The sequence below is a fragment of the Hippocampus comes genome, unplaced genomic scaffold (genome assembly GCF_001891065.2).
Source record: "Hippocampus comes isolate QL1 unplaced genomic scaffold, H_comes_QL1_v1.1 scaffold29, whole genome shotgun sequence".
NCBI lineage: Eukaryota > Metazoa > Chordata > Actinopteri > Syngnathiformes > Syngnathidae > Hippocampus > Hippocampus comes.
In genome coordinates, this window is record NW_017805820.1 from 1312128 (window position 1) to 1335013 (window position 22886).

Below are 22886 nucleotides of genomic sequence, written 5' to 3' on the forward strand. Positions count from 1 at the left end.
CCTTATGAGCTCACCTGCAAGCATTTTGTGAACGGCAGGCGCCACATCGACCTCTGTCAGGCTCTCCCACGTTTGAGCGTGGTACAGTTTAACATGGGCGCTGCCTTGCAGGGCCAACCACACGCCGTGACCGTACGCCACCATGCAAGTCACACATCGGCTGCTGTCCGTTCCCACCTGGAAGTAATGCTGGGACAGCGAGAGAGACCCTTTCCGCATCAGTCCTCGATAAGGCTTTCTGTGCATCACTCTCCATCTCAGTGCTTACCTCTTGCATCAATGTAGTTGAGTTCATGATTAGGATTCTGTTCTGGGAGCCACACCACAATTTTCCGCCGACCTGAACCATTTTGGTGACGGGGCTGCTGGGAGTACCCAAAACTAGTGTCTGGGAAGATTGAGAGTCCCAGAAACTACCTGCAGATTGGAAAGAGACTGTAATATAATCTTTTAATGAAATATCGTAAGCAATTAAGAATGCATGAGTTCAATTTTAGCCACTGTCAATCGGGTTTTTGAAAGCAAGTGGTCTAAAAGGTCATTCTCCTGGCACGGAGAGACTTTCTTTAATGGGTGAGGGCCAGGGTACACTGCCGTCCACCTTTTTTGGTAGATAACTGCAATGTTGATCAGTTCCAGTTGGATTTATTGGATGTTTCATACACCTGATCACAGCTATTGTCAATGACATCTTAAAAATGTGAAGTACATTGGCAGTGCATCGTAGCAAGCTCACATCAATATATTGTCACTGCATTTTTTTTCTTTTTAATTGTAAGTCCTTGTTAGAATATCAAAAATAAAATACATTTTAACAGCCTGATATACAGTAAATGACTTCACAGAGGCGCTTTATAGTAGGGTTTCTTAGTTAGCGCGATTTTAATGTCTCAAATAGGTGACCGCAAAAGCACTTTGAGTTAAGATGTTGTGATGCAATGTATTATAATATAGAAGTATAATAAGTTTTGATAAGATGGAACTAACAACATTATGCTCACGCTGTGAGGTTACCTGCTTCTCTCTGATAGACGATGACCTCACCATTAGCCAACGATACAAAGACTTTGTTGTCCAAATACCTGCAAACAAAAAAAAGTAAAAAGGATGAAAATAGAAAAATGAAAGAAAGTGGTCCACTTTTGCAAAATTTGCCTCTATGTATCAGGAGTGGACACAGAAAGATTATTTTCTTTATTTTGAACATATTACAAAAATGTAATTGCGATACACTTACAATATGCACAAAATGGAAGCCGCGTGCTGCATCTTCATGCTGTTTTTGCGGTTGCGGATATTATCGGAGGACTGGTACACATGGATGCTGGCAGGAAAAGAAGGATTATAGAATATTAGGTGACAATATTGGTGTTAGTCGAAATATTTCTGACCATTTGTAAACCACACACCATCCATCTTCTGTGCCAAGCCACACAGAGCTCTGGTAGGCTTCTGGGTCAATACTGAGGAGGTCTTCCAGACTGGCTCTGGTGAAAGATCCCCGGGAGGAGCGTCGCATGGCGCGGCCGTCCATGGGGCTCTCCGTGTTGGCCCGACCCCCTCCGCCTACTGCCAACATCCCCGGAGCTGAATATGAGCTCGTCACCGAGAACTCCTGTTCCTCCTCACTGCTGGTGGTCTCCGCAGCCAAGTCTTTGGAGCACGGAGTCTCTTCATCTTTAGGACGGAAGGACGATAAGGATGAATGTTACATAGACTAATCGGTGATAACTGTGTCATCAGAGACGATTGAACATGTGGAAATCTAACGCAAAAAATCTTCCCAGAAGTGCGATATCATTACGATACTGCTGTGATACCGAATCCGTATTTTAAGCATTTTTGCTTCCTGTTGATGGAAAGAGTGGGTGTCTCAATGCTTCTGTTCACATGCTGTATGATTGTGTCACATGTGTGTGTGGTTTTAACTTACTGCCGTAGCTGGAAGAAATGGTGGAGTGACTGGCTTGACTCTGTAGAGTGGATGAAGGGCTTGGTGAATCCTCATCGTCTGTGTCGTCACTGTCAAATGGGACCAGCTCAGCACTTGGACCTGAACGAAATAAACCGGTCAGACTACACGGTCGCGATGAACATCATATCATCGTTTCTTAACAGTCCCCTCCATGAACGGCAACAATTCACGCAAATTCATCCAATCACCGCAACTTTTCTCGGAATTGGGCCAATCATTGAATCTGATTGAATAATGAGTTCTCGAGGCGCGCTCGGCCGCTCCGGGCGACAAGGAGGCAGAAATAAATTGGAAAAGTGGCAGTGAACAGTGAACAATTACCTGTTGGTTGCTCGGCCAGTTCCAAAGAAGAATGTGAGATGGAAATATGTAACTGCTGCTGAGTGTGCTCAGGTGTTGTGGATGGTGGGGCAGCTTCTGGTGCACGCTCCCTGTGAAATAAAGAGAGACAAAATTGTGTGCGTGTGTGTGCAGGTGTGTGTGCGTGTGTGTGTGTGTGTGTTCACTGACCTCCCCTTCAGTCCAGGTACAGCAGCAATACAGATAATCCTGGCTGAGCAAACAGCAATACAGGCCTCGACTGTGGGCTCGTCTTTAATGTTCAACAGGCAAACCTAATGAGGAAACATTGCAACGCTGTCAAGATCCAAGCAGAACAGATGAAATGCAAACAAATGGTTCGGAGTACTGTCATGCTTCTTACCTGTCCAACATATCCATCACTGTTACACACCCACACCTCGCAGCCACTGTCGGGGCAGGTGTGACTCGGAGATGCACATGAAAACTAGGTCCAAAGCAAGAATACATATCAGGATGACTTGTGTAGACATGATTGTTTGTGATCATTGTGTCAAGGGGACATTTGTGCCACACTCACCTGCATTCCGCTGCGCGTCTTCATAATGGGAATGGCCTTCAGGAATTCTGGGTCCCACTGGTCCTGAGTCATAGCTAAACAATCAAGACAACTCAAAGTGAAGGTCAATGATTTACTTAGCTATTATTATTTTTTTATTCATCCACACTTGGTGCAACATCTCTCTCATGAGCAGGGTTGTATCTGAAAGAGTTCAATGGATAAAATATTGGGCAAAAGTGAATGTCGTGTATTTCTGCCTGATGAACGTTTATACGAACGCGCTCATTCTGGCACCTGTGAACGGATTTTGAGTGACAGTTTGGTTTTTTTTCTCAACAGGGCCAGGTTTCGTTAGTCTTCAAAGGAGAAAACTCTGCTAAACAAACGGTAAATGAGCCTTCATATGTCGGGTCATAAGACCTGATTTGGCAACTCAAGCCACGGAGCTTCACGCAGCTGCATGCGTCATCAAAAAGCATGACGGCAGCTTGGAAGCGACAGGACTTCCTCGCTTGGAGGGAAAAAAAAAACCAGGCAGTATTAAAAAGAAAAAAGAAAAAAATGAACAATGGATTGGTTCATTTTGGGAACAATGAAACTGAAACAAGTTCATTCCAAAAAATCGTGAAGTGAACTTTGAACGAGTTCGCGTTGAAAATGAACTTTCCCAACACTGCTCATGAGAAAATGATACGCTATGACTCACTGACCCAGCTTCTTTTTTGCTTCCTCAAACGCCTGTTCAAAGTTTGAGCGAACGTCAGGTGACGTGAACTCAAAAACAAAGCTATTCTCGGCCGATACGGTGGTGAACTCCAGTTTGGTGGGTAGGAAGGTCATATTGAATGCCAGAGACTGCTTCTCTGACAGCTCCCTGTGTACAGAGGCCACCAGATCCTTCATCACCTCATCTAGGGGCTTAGAGTGGAAAATGAGGAAAATGATCACCATGAGAACATATCATGGGATAACGGGCGCAAAGTGTGTGTCCTCACAGGTACACGGTACCTGGTGAGGCAAGCTGAGGGTCTCCGACAATTTGCTGATCTGACCCAGGGTGCTCAAATCCTCATCGAGTCGACTGATGGTTTTCTGTACGTTTTCCTTATTTGTTGTCTGAGTGGAACCTGATGCAGCAGAGGGGGAAAAAAAATAATCATTAAAAAAAAAATGGTGAGATTCAATAATGACAACTAGTCAAGTGCCAGGTTAGCTTACTTTTCACCACCTCCACGTCCTCCAGAGGAAGCTTCCACAGAAACTTATACTTGCTCGATGTATCAATTACACTAGTGGCAGAGTATCTGAGGGGCAAACGGCGACATAAAACACGTGACATGAGCAACAGTTGCAGACAAAAACGGATGCAAACATTTAAGATACTATATTTCCTTCATATAGTGATCGGGGGAGTTTATTTACAAAACTACAGAGTATCTGGCATTTATTTAGTATTAATATGGCGTACACATTTGAATAAATGCACTTTATGATAATACTGCATTACATGACATATTATTTAAAATTGAGTTTGCCACCATCAAGGTTCATGCAACAACTATAGCACAGCTACAGTCACTGTTTGACTTTGCTGTTTTAGTTGAACGTTATGCTCCCCTCTACTTTTCAGAGAAAGCCCGGTGAACCTGCAATAAGATATATGACCGATGTGATGTCTTTGTTTGTTTGTGTTGAGAACTTGCGAAGCGTTACAAATCTTTTTACAGATGCAAAGGCGAGGCGACTTCAACATGGGAGTACACTACCAGATTGTTAGTAAAAGGCAACTACAGCCACCTAGTGGCATAGCCTGTTCTTGTTTTCTTAAGGGGGAAAACACCCAGCATTGAATTGATGCACGGAGTATATTATGTAGTGCTATTTGAGGAAATATAGTATCCAGTGCAGTGTTTGGAAAATCTAAAAACACAAATAACCACTAGAGGGCACAGAGTTCAAGTTTTTGTGGAGAAATACAGCATGCACCAAAGACCCATTTGAACTGCGGGACTGATCTGAATGAAAATGTGATCCTTGACGTTTTTTAATTTGTCCCCGCAGTTTACACTGTGAGATATTTTCCTCATTTGAAGTCAATTCATGGGAATAAGTCATGCTATTAATGATTACAACAATTCAATAGGCAAATGTGGGTGTCTATTAAGGTGCTGATCCAAATGAGAATTATTTGGCCTCAGCGGAAGTTGGTGGTCTAGTGCAGTGATTCCCAACCTTTGTTGACCCAAGGCATGTATTTTAAGTTCGAAAAATCGCATGGCACACCATCAAGCAAAATGGTCACAAAAAGGGGATACATAGGTCAATTACGCACTTTTTGCCATATAGTAGATCACTTATTTATTCTTTCTGTCAATATAGGTTCTCATCAAATAAGAGAACTTGGATAATTTCCCGCGGCACACCGTTGTAGCTCTGACGGCACACTAATGTGGCCCGGCACACTTGGTTGGAAATCACTGGTCTAACATACAATGTGGAGGTGTCTGCATGCGCGCATGCGTGCGTGTTTGAACTCATACAGGCTCATGGAGCTGCGTCTCAGTGATCCAGACTTCCTCTTCAGAGTGGTGCAGATGATCAGATCACTGAAGAGAAAGAGGGAGCGGTCCTTCTTCCCGCCAACTGTCTTCTGCAGGAATAATGAAATAAGCTCAGTTAGTCATTGGCGGTCAGCGTTGCATGGAAAATGATACGCTCTGCAAAATATTCTTGCCCATTCATTCACTTGTGTTGAATTCTTCAAAAGAAATATCTCAATAGTGACACATTCATCTATGAAAGAAAAATCTTACCGCTTCCATAACCATCTCCTGCCTGATGAACTTCCTCTGGGGATTCAAAATCTAAAAAAAAAACCAAGAAACATTGAAAGGCATTGAAATAACATCTTCGTCCCATTTCTATCTTTATCAGTCATTTCTATTTCTTTACCAGTCTTTATCATTATAATGTTAAAGACTGGAAATGCTGTAATTTATTCAATGCCGTGCATAATTTAAACAAATGATATTTTAACAGTGGCAGATGAAAATTTTTGTGCACTTGTGTCAACTTGTTGGGGTGTGGGTTGCCAACAGACAATTTAATCAAAGCATAAATCCGAGCCTTTGACGTCTTGAATTGGTAAAAAATTTATAAAAGAGGCGAGAATAATTTGCCCTCTATTGACAACACTGACAGACAAAATGAAAATTTTTGTGCACTCGTGTCAACTTGTTGGGGGGGGTTGCTAACAGACAATTTAATCAAAGCATAAATCCGAGTCTTTGACGTCCTGAATTGGTAAAAATTTTTATAAAGGAGGCGATAATAATTTGCCCTCTATTGACAACACTGACAGACAAATGTGAGAATTATCTTCAGGTAAGAGAAAAATCATTCACATGTTCCACTCCCTCGATATGCGCCTCAATCTCCTGAATGACCCTGGCCTCCCTCTCCGCCTCTTCAGCAGAGCGACGTCCTTTATTAATCTTCTCTGCCAGCCGCTTGATGTCCCTCTGGGCGTCCAGCAGGAAGGAGTGGTCTGGGTGGTCATCTGGGGTGTGCTTCAGAAGGTCCTACACACATGAATCCAGAACAGATTTACTGTAGCTAAGCAGACACCGTGATTACATGCAGTAGGAATAAGCTCAGAAGAGAATTCACCTTGACCAGAAGCTCATATCGAGGGATCCTCTGGACGGGCTTGATCATCAGGTCACCCAGAGCCTGCTTCTCTTTGTTCTCGCGCATATTTTGCTTTAAAAAAACGGAAGGGTCATGAGGAAAACGAGTGATGGTGTAGTAGGCCTACTGTCTCGGAAAGGTCTGCCTCGGAAGACATTGGTGCGAGTGATATGCTGAGAGAACATACGAGAACATTGGGGTCCAACTTTTAAGATTTTTCATGACCTAACATCGGTCTGTCTCATTTTACCTGAACATTCTGACAAAACCTGGTTTCATTGAAAACAATTATTAGATGCTCCAGAAATACGTTAGTAAGCCATCTGCAATTACATAGTGAGAATTTGCCACCATGAACAACATGAATAGAACATCTATTGATGTAGTTACTTGACAGTATGTTAAAAAAAAAAAAAAAAAAGAACCAGAATAATAACAACAACAACAACTTTTGTCAATGGGTCAACTTTTCGCTCACCTCCAGAAACTTGTGAAAGGCTGGCTTGGCCTCCTTAGCGATCCTCACGGCATCTTTGGCATTCAGAAAGTTGTCAATGTAAGCTGAATACATATTCGCCAGAGTCTCCTTGGAGAACTGGAGCAAAGAAAAAGAGGATACCAAGGCTTGCGTGTGCATTTGAAAACATACACAAAAATGTGACTCATAAGCACTGCCTGCAGCAAACCACAAGAAAACGATCGATTCGAATATATTGTTTGGGTGAATTTCTGAAACAATTTCATTGTTGATGTGAGTTACCGCCTCCCTGTGTGGAGTTTGCATGTTCACCCCGGACCTGCGTGGGTTTTCTCCGGGTACTCCGGTTTCCTCCCACATTCCAAAAACATGCATGGCAGGATAATTGAACACTCTAAAATTGTCCCTCGGTGTGAGTGTGAGCGTGGATGGTTGTTTGTCTCTTCCGTGTGCCCTGCGATTGGCTGGTGCAAACTGACATTTCTTTTCGCCAGCTGTACTCACCGACTGGATGAGGAGGTGTCCAACAGTCTTCCTGTCATGCCACTGGTTGACGCAGCCGTCCACCTGTTCCAGAAAGTGCTCGTGGTGCTCCAGGATCTCCGGGATTTGGTAAAACATTTCATCCACCAGCAGCGGGTCCACGATGGAGCCTCCGTCCGGCTGTTTGAGAGGACGCATGTAGCCCTGTGACAGAAAAACCACAACCATTGAATAAGCGGTCCGTGCAACACATACACCATGTGACAAGTAGCAGTTTAGAGCAAATTCAAGATCCACCAATTATCCAAACTGATTACCCTCAGAAGGGTCGAGGGCGTGCTGGAGCCTATCCCAGCTGTCTTCCGGGCAGTAGGCGGGGGACACCGGGAACTGGTTGCCAGCCAATCGCAGGGCACACATAAACAAACAACCATCTGCACTCACACTCACACCTCGGGACAATTTTGAGGGTTCAATCAGCCTGCTATTTTTGGAATATGGGAGGAAACCAGGGCACTCGAACAAAACCCACACAGGCACGGGGAGAACACGCAAACTCCACACAGGAAGGCCTGGAGTCAAAACCCGGACCTTTGCACTGTGAAGAGGACGTGCTAATCAATCAGCCACCGTCCCGCCCACGGTGCAGGAAATGTACGATCAAATACACTTGAAAGTAGTCCACCAAAACATGTCCTGTGGGTGTTTGCATCATTCCCTTCATCTTTGGCAAGCCTACGTGGCTTTGTTGGGGGCTGGAACGGAAGTTCACATAGCACCTTTCATTTATATTTCATCAAACAAGTCCACCCTCTGGCAGGGCACACAGTGAGGCCACACTGGTGACCTACTTTCACAGATTATGTAACACGCGCTGAGATATCAAGGCATTTAAAGATCAATAAGACTTGAAAATGATTTGTCATTAAAAAAAAAAAAAAAAAAAAAAAAGGACACCAGTGCACTGGTGAATGATTAAATGATGAGAATGATGATGAGCTCAAGCGCCGGTGGGGGAAGACAAGGATGGAGGTAGAAAAGTCATTTTTCAAGTTCCTTCATCAATTTGCAAGCGACGTGTTACATAAGAGCTCTGGAGCTGAAATTGATCATCTGTTCACTCTGAGAAGTTTCCGGCTTGTGATGAAATGTTTGTCTCTTTGATTCAGCGACACGCTCTCATTTGTACGCTTTTTGTGAAGAGTAAATACAGTAGTTTACATGAATTAGTTGTTTGTTACGGCAAGCAATTAAAGAAAAAAGATAGCCAAGCACAGTGTAGTTGCGTCTGATATTTATCGTAAAGTGATATTTCACTTTTAATTGGATATTTATCACTTAACATCAGCCTACCCAGTCAATCACAATGTAGATAAACTGCGAAAAGCATCTTCTCCAACAGGTGAGAACATTTGTTATCTCTGGTTTTCTCTATTTTTAAATGTTACGATGGTTGAGCTGTAAAAATAGACATGATAAGGGTTAAATTCTAAGCCTCCAAATACCATGAACGAAAGAGCTTGCAGTCTCAGAGGAGCAGATCATCTGCAGGAGTCTGCGGCTTCGGTTTGCAGCCGGTCACTGTGGTAACACTTTCTCCGGGTCGCCATGGGAACACAGCATGATTTTATCACTTTGAAGGCACACGCAATCGTGCAAAGGGCCCCGTCGGCCGCATAGGGACAAGTACAGCAATGCGAGTGTCCATCAGCGATGTTTATGTATCACATATGCGCATAATTCAGCTTCTGAGAAAGGGTCACACAGGATGATCACGCGTGACGCATTCTCTCGATTGTGTGTGTGCGTGCGTGTGTGCATGTGAGTGTTTTTGAGGGGAAGAAACGCAGCAAAGATTTGAGATGTAGGTTGATCAGTTGTTCGGGGAGTACATGTGTTGTTTATAGACGAAAGCGATTGTGTGGAAACTTTTTGGGTGTTACTGTGCCTACATATTCATGTTGTGACTCATTTCAGCGCAAAGTGTTGCAATTAGAGTGTGTTTGCGAATGTCGCTCCTGACATCGTTGGGTCTTTTCATAGAGGTTGTTGATGTTTTGATGGCGTCAAAATGTGTCGGTTTCTGACTGTCACACAATCCGTGGAAACAAGCCTGCCATTAATAAATCAGAGGTTGTCCCATTGAGTCACGGTTGGCTGTTTTTGTGATGGGAAATGTAAATACGCTGAAAAGTTCATCATCAAGATTAGAAGTTAAACTAACCATGAAAACGCAAAGCACCAAACCAATCAATGCAGGCGGCGAGATAATATTCGAGTCTGTCAAGGTGCCCTCGAGCAGGCCATTAAAACCCTCATGACTCAGCTCAGGGGAGAAGGACTATTTTTGCATCCCATCTGTCTGGCATCTCCCCTGCCATGTGCCCCTTCATGTGTTTGGTTTCCCTCTCTGTGCGGCGGGCGCACACCAAAACTTATACAGCAGGGTGTAAATTAAATTAAATTCTCCCCTGAGGGATTTAAATCAGTCTAATAAAATCAATTCAAAAATTTGGAGATGACACACACATGCTGCTTGCTGACAAATAGCAGCGCAGTCGTTGCATTCTAGCACGAGGGCACAGTCAAGGGAAGGGCAACGGGTACCTTTCATCAAATCCTTCCTACAAAGTTGGAACCATTGAGTTGTTCAAAAAATGATGTACAAAGATGATGAATTAAAAATGAGGGAGAATTCATGACCCGTAGATTATTTTTTTGGGGGGGGGGGGGGGGGGGGGGGGGGGGGGGCGGTTTTGTCCCTATGGGAAACATTGAAAATGGTGGTATATGAGACGACCTCACTGGCTTTCCATACACGGGTGCTGCTAATGCTGATGAGAGTGAGACGTGATGAGGTTAGCAGATTAGCCTGATGGGGCGAATGCGCGAAGATAAGTGGATTACATAACACCTTTATTGCCTGTATTTGTAATTTATGTCCTCGGTGTTGCGCGTGTTTGTCATCATCCCAAAATAAAAAAAATCCACACAAAGCAGAAAAAGGAATTTGCTGTTCCGCGTAATACGGCTACGCAGTTACCTGAATCAGAGTGCGCAGTGACTCCACATATGATCTCTCTGTGTCCAGCAGTGTCATCATCACATGCTTTCTCATGTCCTGCAAAGGAGAAAGTCAGACGTTTAATGACACGATTAACCTTTTTCATTGCGTCATGTATCTCCATACAACATTTCTTCATAATCTGAAATGGTTGGCAAGATAACACACTGAAAAAAAACAAAACAATGATTCATTCGTGCACTTGTCCGTCATGCTCCATATTTTCTGTGTTTGATTGATCAGATTACAATCTTACATAACGTTGACAAGAGCACAGTAACAATCATGTCGTGACAAATATTCAACAGCCACGCGTTTCTGCAGAGACAAGCTGAGTTTAGGTCATGGAATTCAAGGCCCTCAAGCACCACTGAGCTATAACTACTCTAAATAACTGAAAAACAAATTTGTGCGGGCATCCCGGTTGTGACTGTGCGCGTGTGTAAGGCGTCACTCAACAAGTGCATTTCTTGCTTTCGGTTACGCAAATGCGGTGAAAGATGCGTTTCTATGCACCACTGCCGTTTTGTCAAGTGGAGTGCGGATGCGCACACGAGCGCACGGAAACAGACGGCGACAAAATAATGCAAGGGATTCCGGTTTCATTTTGGCAGCAACCACGTAACCATGGTAACGCCGGTTAAGAGGTAGGTCTGACTCAGACTGCAAAGACACCTCTGGCGCTAAAGGCATGAAGACCATTACAGAAACGAATAACTTTGACTTTTTGTCTACATACCGCATTGCAACATCCTATGCCGTTCTTCCTTTTAGTTAGACCGCATTGGTAATCCATCCGTTTTTCTATCGTGTTCGTCCTCATTCGGGTTGTGAGATGAGGCAGCTTAGGCTCGCTGGCTTTGGGTGAAAGGAGGGGTGTACAGTCAAGCATTGGTTTTTGAAATGTGGAATGAAACCCAGAGGACTCTGAGAGAAAACACGCAAACTTCCCACAGGACAGCCTAAGCTGAGATTTCAAGCTTGAACCTTTCGTCCCAAGACAAATGCGCTAACGATGAGGCTGTGGTGTGACCCCGCTTTCAACGTTACGTCTTTATAACGGCAGACACGATGACCAACAACCTCCAACAATTAATGCTCCATCCTCGCATTTCAGGGGGAATGGCTGGAGTGGTGTCACTCTACATGGGTGATTTTCATTCTGTCATATTCCATCACGAGAGATTGGCCATGTTAAGGTGAATGATGAACTTGAACTAGACTGATAAAGTGGCTGCCGACTGGATTTTGTTCTCCCCTTCAGACACATTAACCACCTGTTGACAGGCGGTCAGGGTCGTATGTGGCTGGCATCTGGAGAAAAGGGGGATGAATGGAGGGATTCAGCCATCGCTCGTGAGAGAAAGGAAGGAGAGCAATCGACCACACGGCGGAGAAATGCCACGACCACACAAGTGTGAGTGCCTCTGAGAGCTCGCTGAAAGCTGATTCACAAAGAAAGTCGTTCCTCTACATTGAAGGCACATGTTCAAGCAGCATAAGAGGGAAGACAACAGAGACAGGAGTCAGAGCAAATTCAGCTACGAGTTTCCTGTGGCTCAGCTTGACATACTGTATTTGATGTAGGTGTCATACAGTCAAGGCCACAATGTTTACTGAATGTGTGATGTCACGGCCCTGTACTGTCCTAATAGTTTTTCTCACCATTATGAATTTATGTTTCTAAAAGAATGGATAAAGGCAGCATATTTTTTTTTTCCTGGTCGAGGAGAAAATCCATTCTTTAAGATTCTGTGTGTGTGTGTGTGTGTGTGTGTGTGTGTGTGTGTATGACTACGTTAGGATTAATGTTCATCAAGGCATGTCGAAACCTAACGATGGTCTAACAGTTTTGCAGCCATGTATATATAAACAAGTGACTCTGAGTTGCTTAGCTCAGCCAAACAGTTAATCCTGATCGGCGCATCTCAGTCCACTCATTTCAGGCATCAAGCCCCTCCCCCCACCACTGTCCTCTGCCATTTCCTTGTTGAACAACATCCTATAGCAACAGCCTGGCTGATGCAGCAACAGGCTGCTCTCGAGCCCAAACACGATGCATAGTCATCACCCTTCTCTGCCTTTATTCTTCCACAGATGTGATGTTAAGAAAAAGCGTGCCATCCTTGTGTTATGCCGTCATGCACTGGCAGCATGTGGGTGTCTCCTTACTCATTAATTGCACTTCACGAGCTGCTGTGACCTACTCTCTAGGGATCAATAGCTATCCAACACACAACTGTATCATTACTTCTAATACCTCTCTCCCCCCCGACCTCACAGTGCAGAGGTACTGGGGTCAATTCCAGCTCCAGCCTCCCTATGTGGAGTTTGCATGTTCTCCCCGGGCCTGCGTGGGTTTTCTCCGGGTACTCCGGTTTCCTCCCACATTCCAAAAGCAGGCATGTCAGGCTGATTGAACACTCTAAAATTGTCCCTCGATGTCAGTGTGAGCGTGGATGGTTGTTTTGTGTCCTTTGTGTGGCCTGCGATTGGCTGGCAACCGGTTCAGGGTGTCCCCCGCCTACTGTCCGAAGACAGCTGGGATAGTCTCCAGCACGCCCCGTGACCGTTATAATGATAATGCGGTTCAGAAAATGGATGGGTGGATGGATGGATAGATAGATCGATTAGAGATGTGTACACACACACACACACACACACACACACACACACACACACACACACACACACACACACACACACACGAAAGTGATCTACAATTACATGAGTAAAATTAAGGTTTAATAGCACTAACTAGTCTCAATGTACAGTGAAGAACTACAACTATCCAAAATCAAGGACGCTGTTTTTTTTTCACTCTTTGTGCTCAACACTTGAGAAAAATAGACTTGATCTACTAACTGAATCTTTAAGGGACTAATTCATATCGGGTTAATCTGAGAATGCTTTGCAAATCAGATGCACAACTGACCAGCATGATAATATAAATGTGTGGAAGATTTACAGTATCATGGAGCTGGGGAAAATGATTAGTTCATATTTCTCTGCCCTTAACAAGATTAACTTGAGTCCCTCACACATGCAATGCACTTGTATGTGGATTAACCAGACGAGTGTCTTGATGAGCGGAGGTTGTATTACGGCTATGGAAGAGTTTGCGCATACACATGGGACTCATGGAACATGTCAAGCAAAGTCTTTAAGGTTCACGACTCTTGTGATAACATAATGCACAACAGCTGCTATGAGGAAAGCATTTAGTCACTGAATGTGAGAGGGTGAAGGTGGAGAGAGAAGAGAAGAGAATGGACAAATAGATAGACAGGTGGGAGTCAATATGACTGTGAGTGATTAGCATGTGATTCACTTCAGCTCTAATTCCATTACAGCCTACAGAGAGAAGAAATACACAATATCCCTCAGAGAAAAAGGACACTAAGAGGACGGGCAACAAAATAAGTGTACAGACAGACTGTCTTGATGGAATTCAATTAAATTGCACAAGAAGAAAAGGGAGAGTGTACCTCTCGGTTAGAGTGGGGTCTTGCAGCACAATGCCCATTCAAATTCCTGTTATTGTTTCTGAAATGATCCAAAGCGTCAGTTCCGTCCATTCGTTCCTCTCCTCCAGCATCCCTCTCCCCTCCGTCTCCTTTATCCCCGTTCATTTCCTTCAGAGCGATGCTGAACTGGGCTTGGGTTCGAACCATCTGCAGCATGCAAAGCGGTACGTCTAAACAACCTGAAATCACCTGCGGTCTTTTTTTTTTTTTATCTGCGTTTCATTCGCATCATCTGATTTTTCACTTCTTCTGAAGAAAAAAACATTTGAGGCTGAAAAATAAAGTCACAATAAGCTGGTCTTCTCCCCCCCCAAAACAAAAAAGCAGCCCCACCTCCCCCAAAAAAAGATAAAATCCCCAAATCACCCACAATAAACACGAAGATTTAAGTCCTTCCTCAAAATCTTCTGGTCTTCGGTGTGAGTCAAAGTGAGCAGCTCGTCACACCATGTGTGTCACCGTGCGCCGCGCACTCTCAGTAAAGGCAACGAAGCACACTTCAGCATGCGTGCATCTTGATCTTCTACTCCACGAATGATGAAACCAAGAGATGAGCACAGGTTGATGCGTGTACGTGTGTCACAGCCCTCCTCTCGAGTGTGTATAATGAGAGACAGCAGACACAGCAGACGCTTAGCCGAGAGCGCCCAGCTCCGCTCAGCTCAGCCAGACCGGATCAATCCATTCATAAAGAATCGATGGAAGCAAGTGAGGAGGGTGAGACTAGTCGCAGACGTCATCTTATTGGTCGTCACCTCAGTGTATGAAGAGTGTTCTTCTCATGATTGTATCATAGCATAGATTTATTTCATACATACAACATACAAAAACCTGCCTTCTTGCCATTGCACTTGTTTCACTGAGAGCTCCCTTCTCCTTAATGGATGAATGCAAACATTAGGTCAAAAAATATTTGAAAAGTGACCCGTTTTTTTACAATGTTGTCTTCTGATGCCACAACCACAGCTTTGAAATAAAACAATGAGGATGCGATTCAAGTGTACACTTTGAGCTTACATTTAACAGGTTCAAGAAGTATATGGGAGCGTCTAAGTCTATTCCAAGACAACAAGCAACCTCAACAAAAAGTGCAGACCCACATTCAAAGGTGGTTGAAAATTTTGACTATTAGCAGTGGTGGATATCTGCACTTGTGTGACATTTAAGAATGTTCAATAAACGTAACGAAACGCCTTCTTCATTGAAGATGAGATGGTTTGTTCAAAAGAGTTTTTTTTTTTTTTTACATTAACGAAATTATGATGGCAATATTTGGAAGAGATTGCTTTTATTTAAAATATTGTTTATTGTAGGAAATACAGTGTGATCAATGTTCCCTGAGATGGAGAAAAAGGAAAAAAACCTAACCCCAGCATCCATAACATGGATCCATGGCAACAACGTGGCACTCACATCCTCCACATTTTTGCCACATATGCAGTTGCTGGTTAGGGATGAAAAAGGTCAAACATAAAGCTTAGTGGACAGTTTAAATCTGTTAAAATATATTAAGAGTCAAGCCCCAAATTATTCATGCAATGTCTAAATGTTAGTTCAAGTGAATTTGCGTTTTGTGATTAATTTTGTGTGCCGGAACACACGAGAACGATTGTAAGAAGCGATGTGACTTTAATCAAACAAATATTTGCTGCTGTATTTGCTACATTCTATTTTACAATTCGACCCATTGTAGATTTTGAAATACACAGTAAACAGAACGCCAGTTAGCACATATGTGCTGGATCATAACTGGGCTGACTTTACAACCTTCTGATCCAAATATGCATTTCCTCTGCCACTGACAAGGATATGGCTGATTTAATGTGGTATAGCACGTTGGCCTGACCGCCCGCCCACCCACCGGCGTGGATATCTGCACTTGTCTGACATTTAAGAATGTTCAATAAACGTCACGAAACGCCTTCTTCATTTCAGATTAGATGGTGTGTTCAAAAGAGTTGTTTCTTTTAACATTTACGAAATTATGATGGCAATAGTTGGAAGAGATGACTAGTTGGAAGAGACTGCTTTTATTTAAAATATTGTTTATTGTAGGAAGTAATCAATGTTCCTTGAGATGGAGAAAAAGGAAAAAAACCTAACCCCAGCATCCACAACATGGATTCATGGCAACAACGTGGCACTCACATCCTCCGCATTTTTGCCACATGTGCAGTTGCTGGTTAGGGATGAAAAAGGTCAAACATAAAGCTTAGTGGACAGTTTAAATGTGTTAAAATATATTAAGAGTCAAGCCCCAAATTATTCATGCAATGTCTAAATGTTAGTTCAAGTGAATTTGCGTTTTGTGATTAATTTTGTGTGCCGGAACACACGAGAACAATTGTAAGAAGCGGTGTGACTTTAATCAAACAAATATTTGCTGCTATATTTGCTACATTCTATTTTACAATTCGACCCATTGTAGATTTTGAAATACACAGTAAACAGAACGCCAGTTAGCACATATGTGCTGGATCGTAACTGGGCTGACTTGACAACCTTCTGATCCAAACATGCATTTCGTCTGCCCTGAGAAGGAAGCTGTTTTTATGTGGCATAGCACGTTGGCCTGACCGCCCGCCCACCCACCGGTGGTGAAAAGACAATGACAGGTAATGCCACAACAAACAACCTTGGCGGTCCATGGAATTATCCATCCATCCATATTTTGGATCCGCTTTATCTTCACAAGGGTCACATGGGGGTGCTGGAGCCTATCCCAGCCGTCTTCGGGCAGTAGGTGGGGTTTTTATGGAACTAAAATCATCAAAATTATAAAATGTCGACAATTTAGAAGAGAATATCAAACAGCGACCTCATATTTTTGTTTGTGAGGACAATTTAGTGTGGTGTACTGTTTAAAACCCATGATGTGAATTTATACTGCATTACTCTACTGTCCACAAGGGGGCAGCAGCCATAATATAAAAAAAAAGGCTTATTTACACTGCGAAGGCCTCCATTAAGGTCTCATGGTCAAGGAGCAATCCCATTCAATATTTCATTCCCCTTTTAAGTTTTAAATGAGAGTTGTTTGCTTTTACAATAGTTTGTCAATTCAGGGAAGTAAGCAACAGAGCTGTAGTTGAAATGAATGAAATTATATCGCATGTCAGATTGAGAACACACAGGTAACCAGATCAGCTCATTCTCCCCAGGCTGGCTGGTGTGTGTATGGGTGAGAGATACATGTGCAGTCAAAAGAGCCTTTGTCTTCGATAGGTTTGGGCTCTTATCCACCTGCACATTGTATTGTAATGCGCACAAGAGGACACACACAATGGTTAGCTGAAGAAGGCGCTTCTTCAATGTGACCTACTGGTAAGATTCACGCAAATATATACAAAGCAAACAATGAGCAATTTCATAATATTGAGCAAAAAACAGGTAGCTCATCCAAGCATCCATTTTCTAGAACGCTTGTTTGGGTGAGCTGGAGTCTATCTCGGAGGGCTTTGGGCGAGAGGCGGGGTACACATAGGACTGGTCACCAGCTGCTCGTCTCTTTGACAAAATAATGTCTGATTGTGCAAGTGATTTAAAATGTGACATCAAAGAAGAAGAGCAAACAGCTTGTTTGACGCCCACAATATAGTGGTTCATCATTCACGACTACAATATGTCACATTTTTTTCTAAGTGTGTGTGTGTGTGTGTGTGTGTGTGTGTGTGTGAGTGCGTGTGCACGTTTTTAACAGTTTACTACTTGCAAGTCCCAATTTTGTGGTGCGTGACTTCAATGTAGGACTATGTTGTGCCGCAAGATGTCGGGCTGCACTGGAGTCAAATAGGAGAAGATGCAGCATGTAATTAAAAGGAAGAAGAGGGAGAGAGGGATCCCCAACTGAGCTCCAGTTAGAGTTGTCGTTTCCAGAAAGAGCAGAAAATAGAGATTATATGCCTGCAAGTGTTGATGTATGCTCGGTTTATGTTAAAGTAGCAATGGTTGAAAAGTTTCCAATTACATAACACCTTTGCTGATTTCTGTGAGCCCGTCTACACTGTTTTGTATTGGTCAAACATTTTGACATTTCAACATATACTATTGAGTTTTTTTGGGGGGGTATTTAGAGGGTTCTTAACAGTATACTACTTGCAAGTCCCAATTTTGTGGTGCGTGACTTCAATGTAGTACCACGTTGTGCCGCAAGATGTCGGGCTGCACTGGAGTCGAATGGGAGAAGATGCAGCATGTAATTAAAAGGAAGAAGAGGGAGAGAGGGATCCCCAACTGAGCTCCAGTTAGAGTTGTCGTTTCCAGAAAGAGCAGAAAATAGAGATTATATGCCTGCAAGTGTTGATGTATGCTCGGTTTATGTTAAAGTAGCAATGGTTGAAAAGTTTCCAATTACATAACACCTTTGCTGATTTCTGTGAGCCCGTCTACACTGTTTTGTATTGGTCAAACATTTTGACATTTCAACATATACTATTGAGTTTTTTTGGGGGGGTATTTAGAGGGGGCAGTTATGAGTCAGTTTTACTGTAAACTGACTGGGTGTTACACAGACACCTTGAAGTAAGCACGCTGTAACTCTTTCGAGAATCATGTGAGCGTCAGCGTGATAACCAGAGCTCAGGAATACTTTAAAAAAGTGTGTTTTAAGAAGTTAAAAGTATGTTTGAAGTTGAAATATGCTGAAACCATGTGGAAGATGTAAAACTTTTTTTTTTTTCAATGTGGTCTTTCCAAAATCGACGATTTTCACCTAATGCGGATGGGTCTGGAACACACTATGCAGAATTTGTGTTTAATGCCTTTCTTGACGCAACCCAGCCATTTTTTTTTTGGTCCGCGTTTAGGACTGGTCAAGACTCGAACCCATACACCAGTTGCATGAAAGGCCACAGCATGTTCGGTTACACCACCAATGTAAAAAGATTTGTGATTGTGTAAGTGACTGACTGTGCTCAGTTCACTGTCAGCCATGCATAATTCAAAAGACACACCGGGAACAGCCTCTCCTCCATTCTTCCATATGAAGTCACAGTGCTAGCAAGTAATCTGAAATCCCATCACTTTCTGTCCGGCAATTTATCCCATAATGCACTGGGCTCCAAAGATAGCCATCACAGACGAAGTCTCTAACCCCAATACTACTCCGGAAATACCTCCGCTGGGTCCTTGTCTCTCCCACCCAGTATTTCTTTTCTAATCTTCCTTCCTTCACTCTCTGTCCATCCATCTCCATTAATTTCAAAAATTCCTTGCATGCCGCCAAAACTAACTCTTAAACAATTTCCCTTCTACAAGCCTTTCCGGCCTTAAGAAACAATGCAAGCGTTAGGGGTTGCAGTGAAGACAGGTTGAACTTCGCAAATTCTGCACTGCCTGAAACCTGAAAGTGCGGTGCTGTGCAATCATCATTCACAACATATAAAAACAAGCTCAGGTTGCCGGAGTCCACCTAACTGTACATGACAACGTAAAAATGCAGTCATTGATCGGGACCACAAATAAAGTTGTCAATCAGTACTGCACATGCGCTGTACATAATGAATAGTTCGATGTTATACCAAAGTGGGAACTGTATTGGCAGTGACAAAGTAGTTTCTTTGTTAAATGATATTTTACTTCTTTCTTACCCTTAATCGGCAACGCTCCCCTCTACTTTCTCTTTTTAGTCTTTCTTAACATTCCTGACCCCCGCTAAGGCCTTAAATCCATACATCTGTGTGTTCCTTACAATAAACACAGGGTTGTGTTTTGGCTTGGTACACTCATGAAAACAGAGGGTAGTCGTGTTTTTTTTCTTTTTTTTTTTTTTTTTTAATTCACATAGGCAGAGGAAATAAAAGTATTACTTTGGTTGATGCAGCGATTACGGTATGTTCCTGACAGCCATGGCCTATCCCCAGTGGGGCTTCACTGAATGCTTTAAATAGAGCTAGATTAGCTCAGCCAATGGCAGCCATTTTCACTGGAACAAATTCCTCAACCTCAGCCGTTTGCTGGATTTTGACTGATTTGCACGGCCCACGGATTATTCCGTTCTATTGCGATATAAACATGCCGCCTACCAAAGGAAAGATGAGACTCTTATTTCAGCGGGGGGGAAAAAAAACTTTTCCGTTCTTTAGCAATTAGCATTGGAAAATAGCTAAATTTCATCAGATTTCCATTTTTCGAGGAAAAAAAAGACCTTTTTATAAAAGCATGAATTTCAAGCATAATTTCAAGCATGGCGCCACTATGATTCGCTTTTGTGACATCTTAAACATCTAAATAAGACTTTCCTTCTACAAAACAACCACAAAAAAGGCTTTTGATAGCGAAAATATTTATCAGCACTCTATTGAACTGACGAAATGAACTTTGAACAGAAGTGAGTGTGCGCACGAGTATGTTTGCATGCATATTTTTTTTTTGCGGGTGATACAAAATGAAGCAATCGCTCTGATAAAAGGGCACACAACATTCTGGTGCCATTGCGAAGGCACCTTCGATGCAATGTGGCTTTTGCATGAGGCAGACGATGTTCGTGCACACTTAATGGCTGCTTCTTACTTTTGCACGGTCGAATGCATCCTGCTGCTTTGAGCTACTTCATCTCCCCTTGTCTTGGTGGAAGATTTTCTTCCCCCAAAGGAATACTCACAGGTTAATTGTTTTGATTTCTCCATCACGTCTGGTTCGAATGCACTCTCTACTAACGATACGCTACTCCACCCGACTCTACGCGACTCCACAACTCCGCCCATGCATCCCTCCCCCTCTACTTGTTCTGCAGCACAATCCTGGTTGATCCCTTATGCCGGCTGCCACCTGCTGCACAGATTTTAAATGATTAACAATGCAGACAAGCCTGATCCTGAATCAGAGGCTGTGTCAGACCCTACTGCACTCTACAACGCAAAGAAAAAAAGGAAATGACGTATAAGTTTGTCATGGGTAGGGCAGTGGCTTTTCTTGATGTATTTATACGTCATGGGGAATAAAAGAGTGAAGAAAGTCCTTCATTTGCAGTTACAGAGTGTGAAACTTAATCGGTTGGGTGCAGAGATATTACCATTAACAGGAAGAAAGTCTTGTGATGAATGAATTCCCATTGATGTCCCTTTAATTGATCATCATGCCACAGACAAATTGTACGCTTCCAAATTTCAAGCGGGGGGGAAAAAAAACTTTTCCGTTCTTTAGCAATTAGCATTGGAAAATAGCTAAATTTCATCAGATTTCCATTTTTCGAGGAAAAAAAAGACCTTTTTATAAAAGCATGAATTTCAAGCATAATTTCAAGCATGGCGCCACTATGATTCGCTTTTGTGACATCTTAAACATCTAAATAAGACTTTCCTTCTACAAAACAACCACAAAAAAGGCTTTTGATAGCGAAAATATTTATCAGCACTCTATTGAACTGACGAAATGAACTTTGAACAGAAGTGAGTGTGCGCACGAGTATGTTTGCATGCATATTTTTTTTGTGGGTGATACAAAATGAAGCAATCGCCCTGATAAAAGGGCACACAACATTCTGGTTTCACTTCGCTTGCCATTGCGAAGGCCCCTTTGATTGCAATGTGGCTTTGAGGCAGACGATGCTCGTGCACACTTAATGGCTGCTTCTTACTTTTGCGCGGTCGAATGCATCCTGCTGCTTTGAGCTACTTCATCTCCCCTTGTCTTGGTGGAAGATTTTCTTCCCCAAAAGGAAGACTCACAGGTTAATTGTTTTGATTTCTCCATCACGTCTGGTTCGAATGCACTCTCAACTAACGACACGCTACTCCACCCGACTCTACGCGACTCCACAACTCCGCCCATGCATCCCTCCCCCTCTACTTGTTCTGCAACACAATCCTGGTTGATCCCTTATGCCGGCTGCCACCTGCTGCACAGATTTTAAATGATTAACAATGCAGACAAGCCTGATCCTGAATCAGAGGCTGCGTCAGACCCTACTGCACTCTACAACGCAAAGAAAAAAAGGAAATGACGTATAAGTTTATCATGGGTAGGGCAGTGGCTTTTCTTGATGTATTTATACGTCATGGGGAATAAAAGAGTGAAGAAAGTCCTTCATTTGCAGTTACAGAGTGTGAAACTTAATCGGTTGGGTGCAGAGATATTACCATTAACAGGAAGAAAGTCTTGTGATGAATGAATTCCCATTGATGTCCCTTTAATTGATCATCATGCCACAGACAAATTGTACGCTTCCAAATTTCAAGGCGCTTCATTCTGTTCCGGAATGACTGCACCCCAGTGAAAAAAAATCAAGGTCCATGAAGACGTGCTTCAATGAATGTAGTGTGGAAAACTAGACTTAACCACAACCAAATCACACACTTTTGGGATGAACTAGGGCAGAGATGTCAAGCCAGCACGCCCTCAATCTCAGGTCAACCTTTTGGATGTGGGATGTAGAGAGTTGAGCGGAAGGAGCCAGACAGTGAGTCCGACTTGTGTTATTGGTCCGTCCGTTACTATGTAACACAGGTTTCCACTGAAACGTGAATGGAGGACAATGCATGAAATGAATGAGGAGAGAGACAGAGAGAGAGAGAGAGAGAGAGAGAGAGAGAGAGAGAGAGCTACATTTAATAGACAGTATCAGGAGTCCTACTTAAAAAACAGATTTATTTCAATGGGAGATTCCCATACACCAAGCCCACTCTGCAAAACATGCGGCGATGGTGAGTCATATTTTTCATGCACTTTGTATTTACTGGATGAGTAACGCAAACACCGATGAAGCTAACAGAGGAGGGTCTTGTTTATGACCATGTAATTCCCAATGGAAAATGGCTACACTCATAAAATGGTTAACTTTGTCATTATCTCACAAGCATGAAGGCATT

At 43.0% G+C, this 22886-nt stretch overlaps 1 protein-coding gene across 1 annotated transcript in view; it reads right to left on the reverse strand.

Moving 5' to 3' along the window:
• Nucleotides 1–22886, reverse strand: part of arhgef17 (Rho guanine nucleotide exchange factor (GEF) 17) — a 45936-nt gene that overhangs the window by 4011 nt on the left and 19039 nt on the right. The window contains exons 2-21 of the mRNA XM_019885828.1: nt 10532–10609; nt 7510–7692; nt 7006–7122; nt 6507–6599; nt 6242–6418; nt 5651–5701; nt 5378–5487; nt 4056–4141; nt 3846–3964; nt 3548–3755; nt 2856–2929; nt 2679–2762; nt 2486–2589; nt 2297–2406; nt 1934–2053; nt 1410–1677; nt 1238–1324; nt 1015–1082; nt 269–417; nt 15–189 (exon numbers count right to left, since the gene is read on the reverse strand). Coding sequence (XP_019741387.1) covers nt 15–189; nt 269–417; nt 1015–1082; nt 1238–1324; nt 1410–1677; nt 1934–2053; nt 2297–2406; nt 2486–2589; nt 2679–2762; nt 2856–2929; nt 3548–3755; nt 3846–3964; nt 4056–4141; nt 5378–5487; nt 5651–5701; nt 6242–6418; nt 6507–6599; nt 7006–7122; nt 7510–7692; nt 10532–10609 — 2461 coding nt within the window. The remainder of the gene's footprint in view (nt 1–14; nt 190–268; nt 418–1014; nt 1083–1237; nt 1325–1409; nt 1678–1933; nt 2054–2296; nt 2407–2485; nt 2590–2678; nt 2763–2855; nt 2930–3547; nt 3756–3845; nt 3965–4055; nt 4142–5377; nt 5488–5650; nt 5702–6241; nt 6419–6506; nt 6600–7005; nt 7123–7509; nt 7693–10531; nt 10610–22886) is intronic.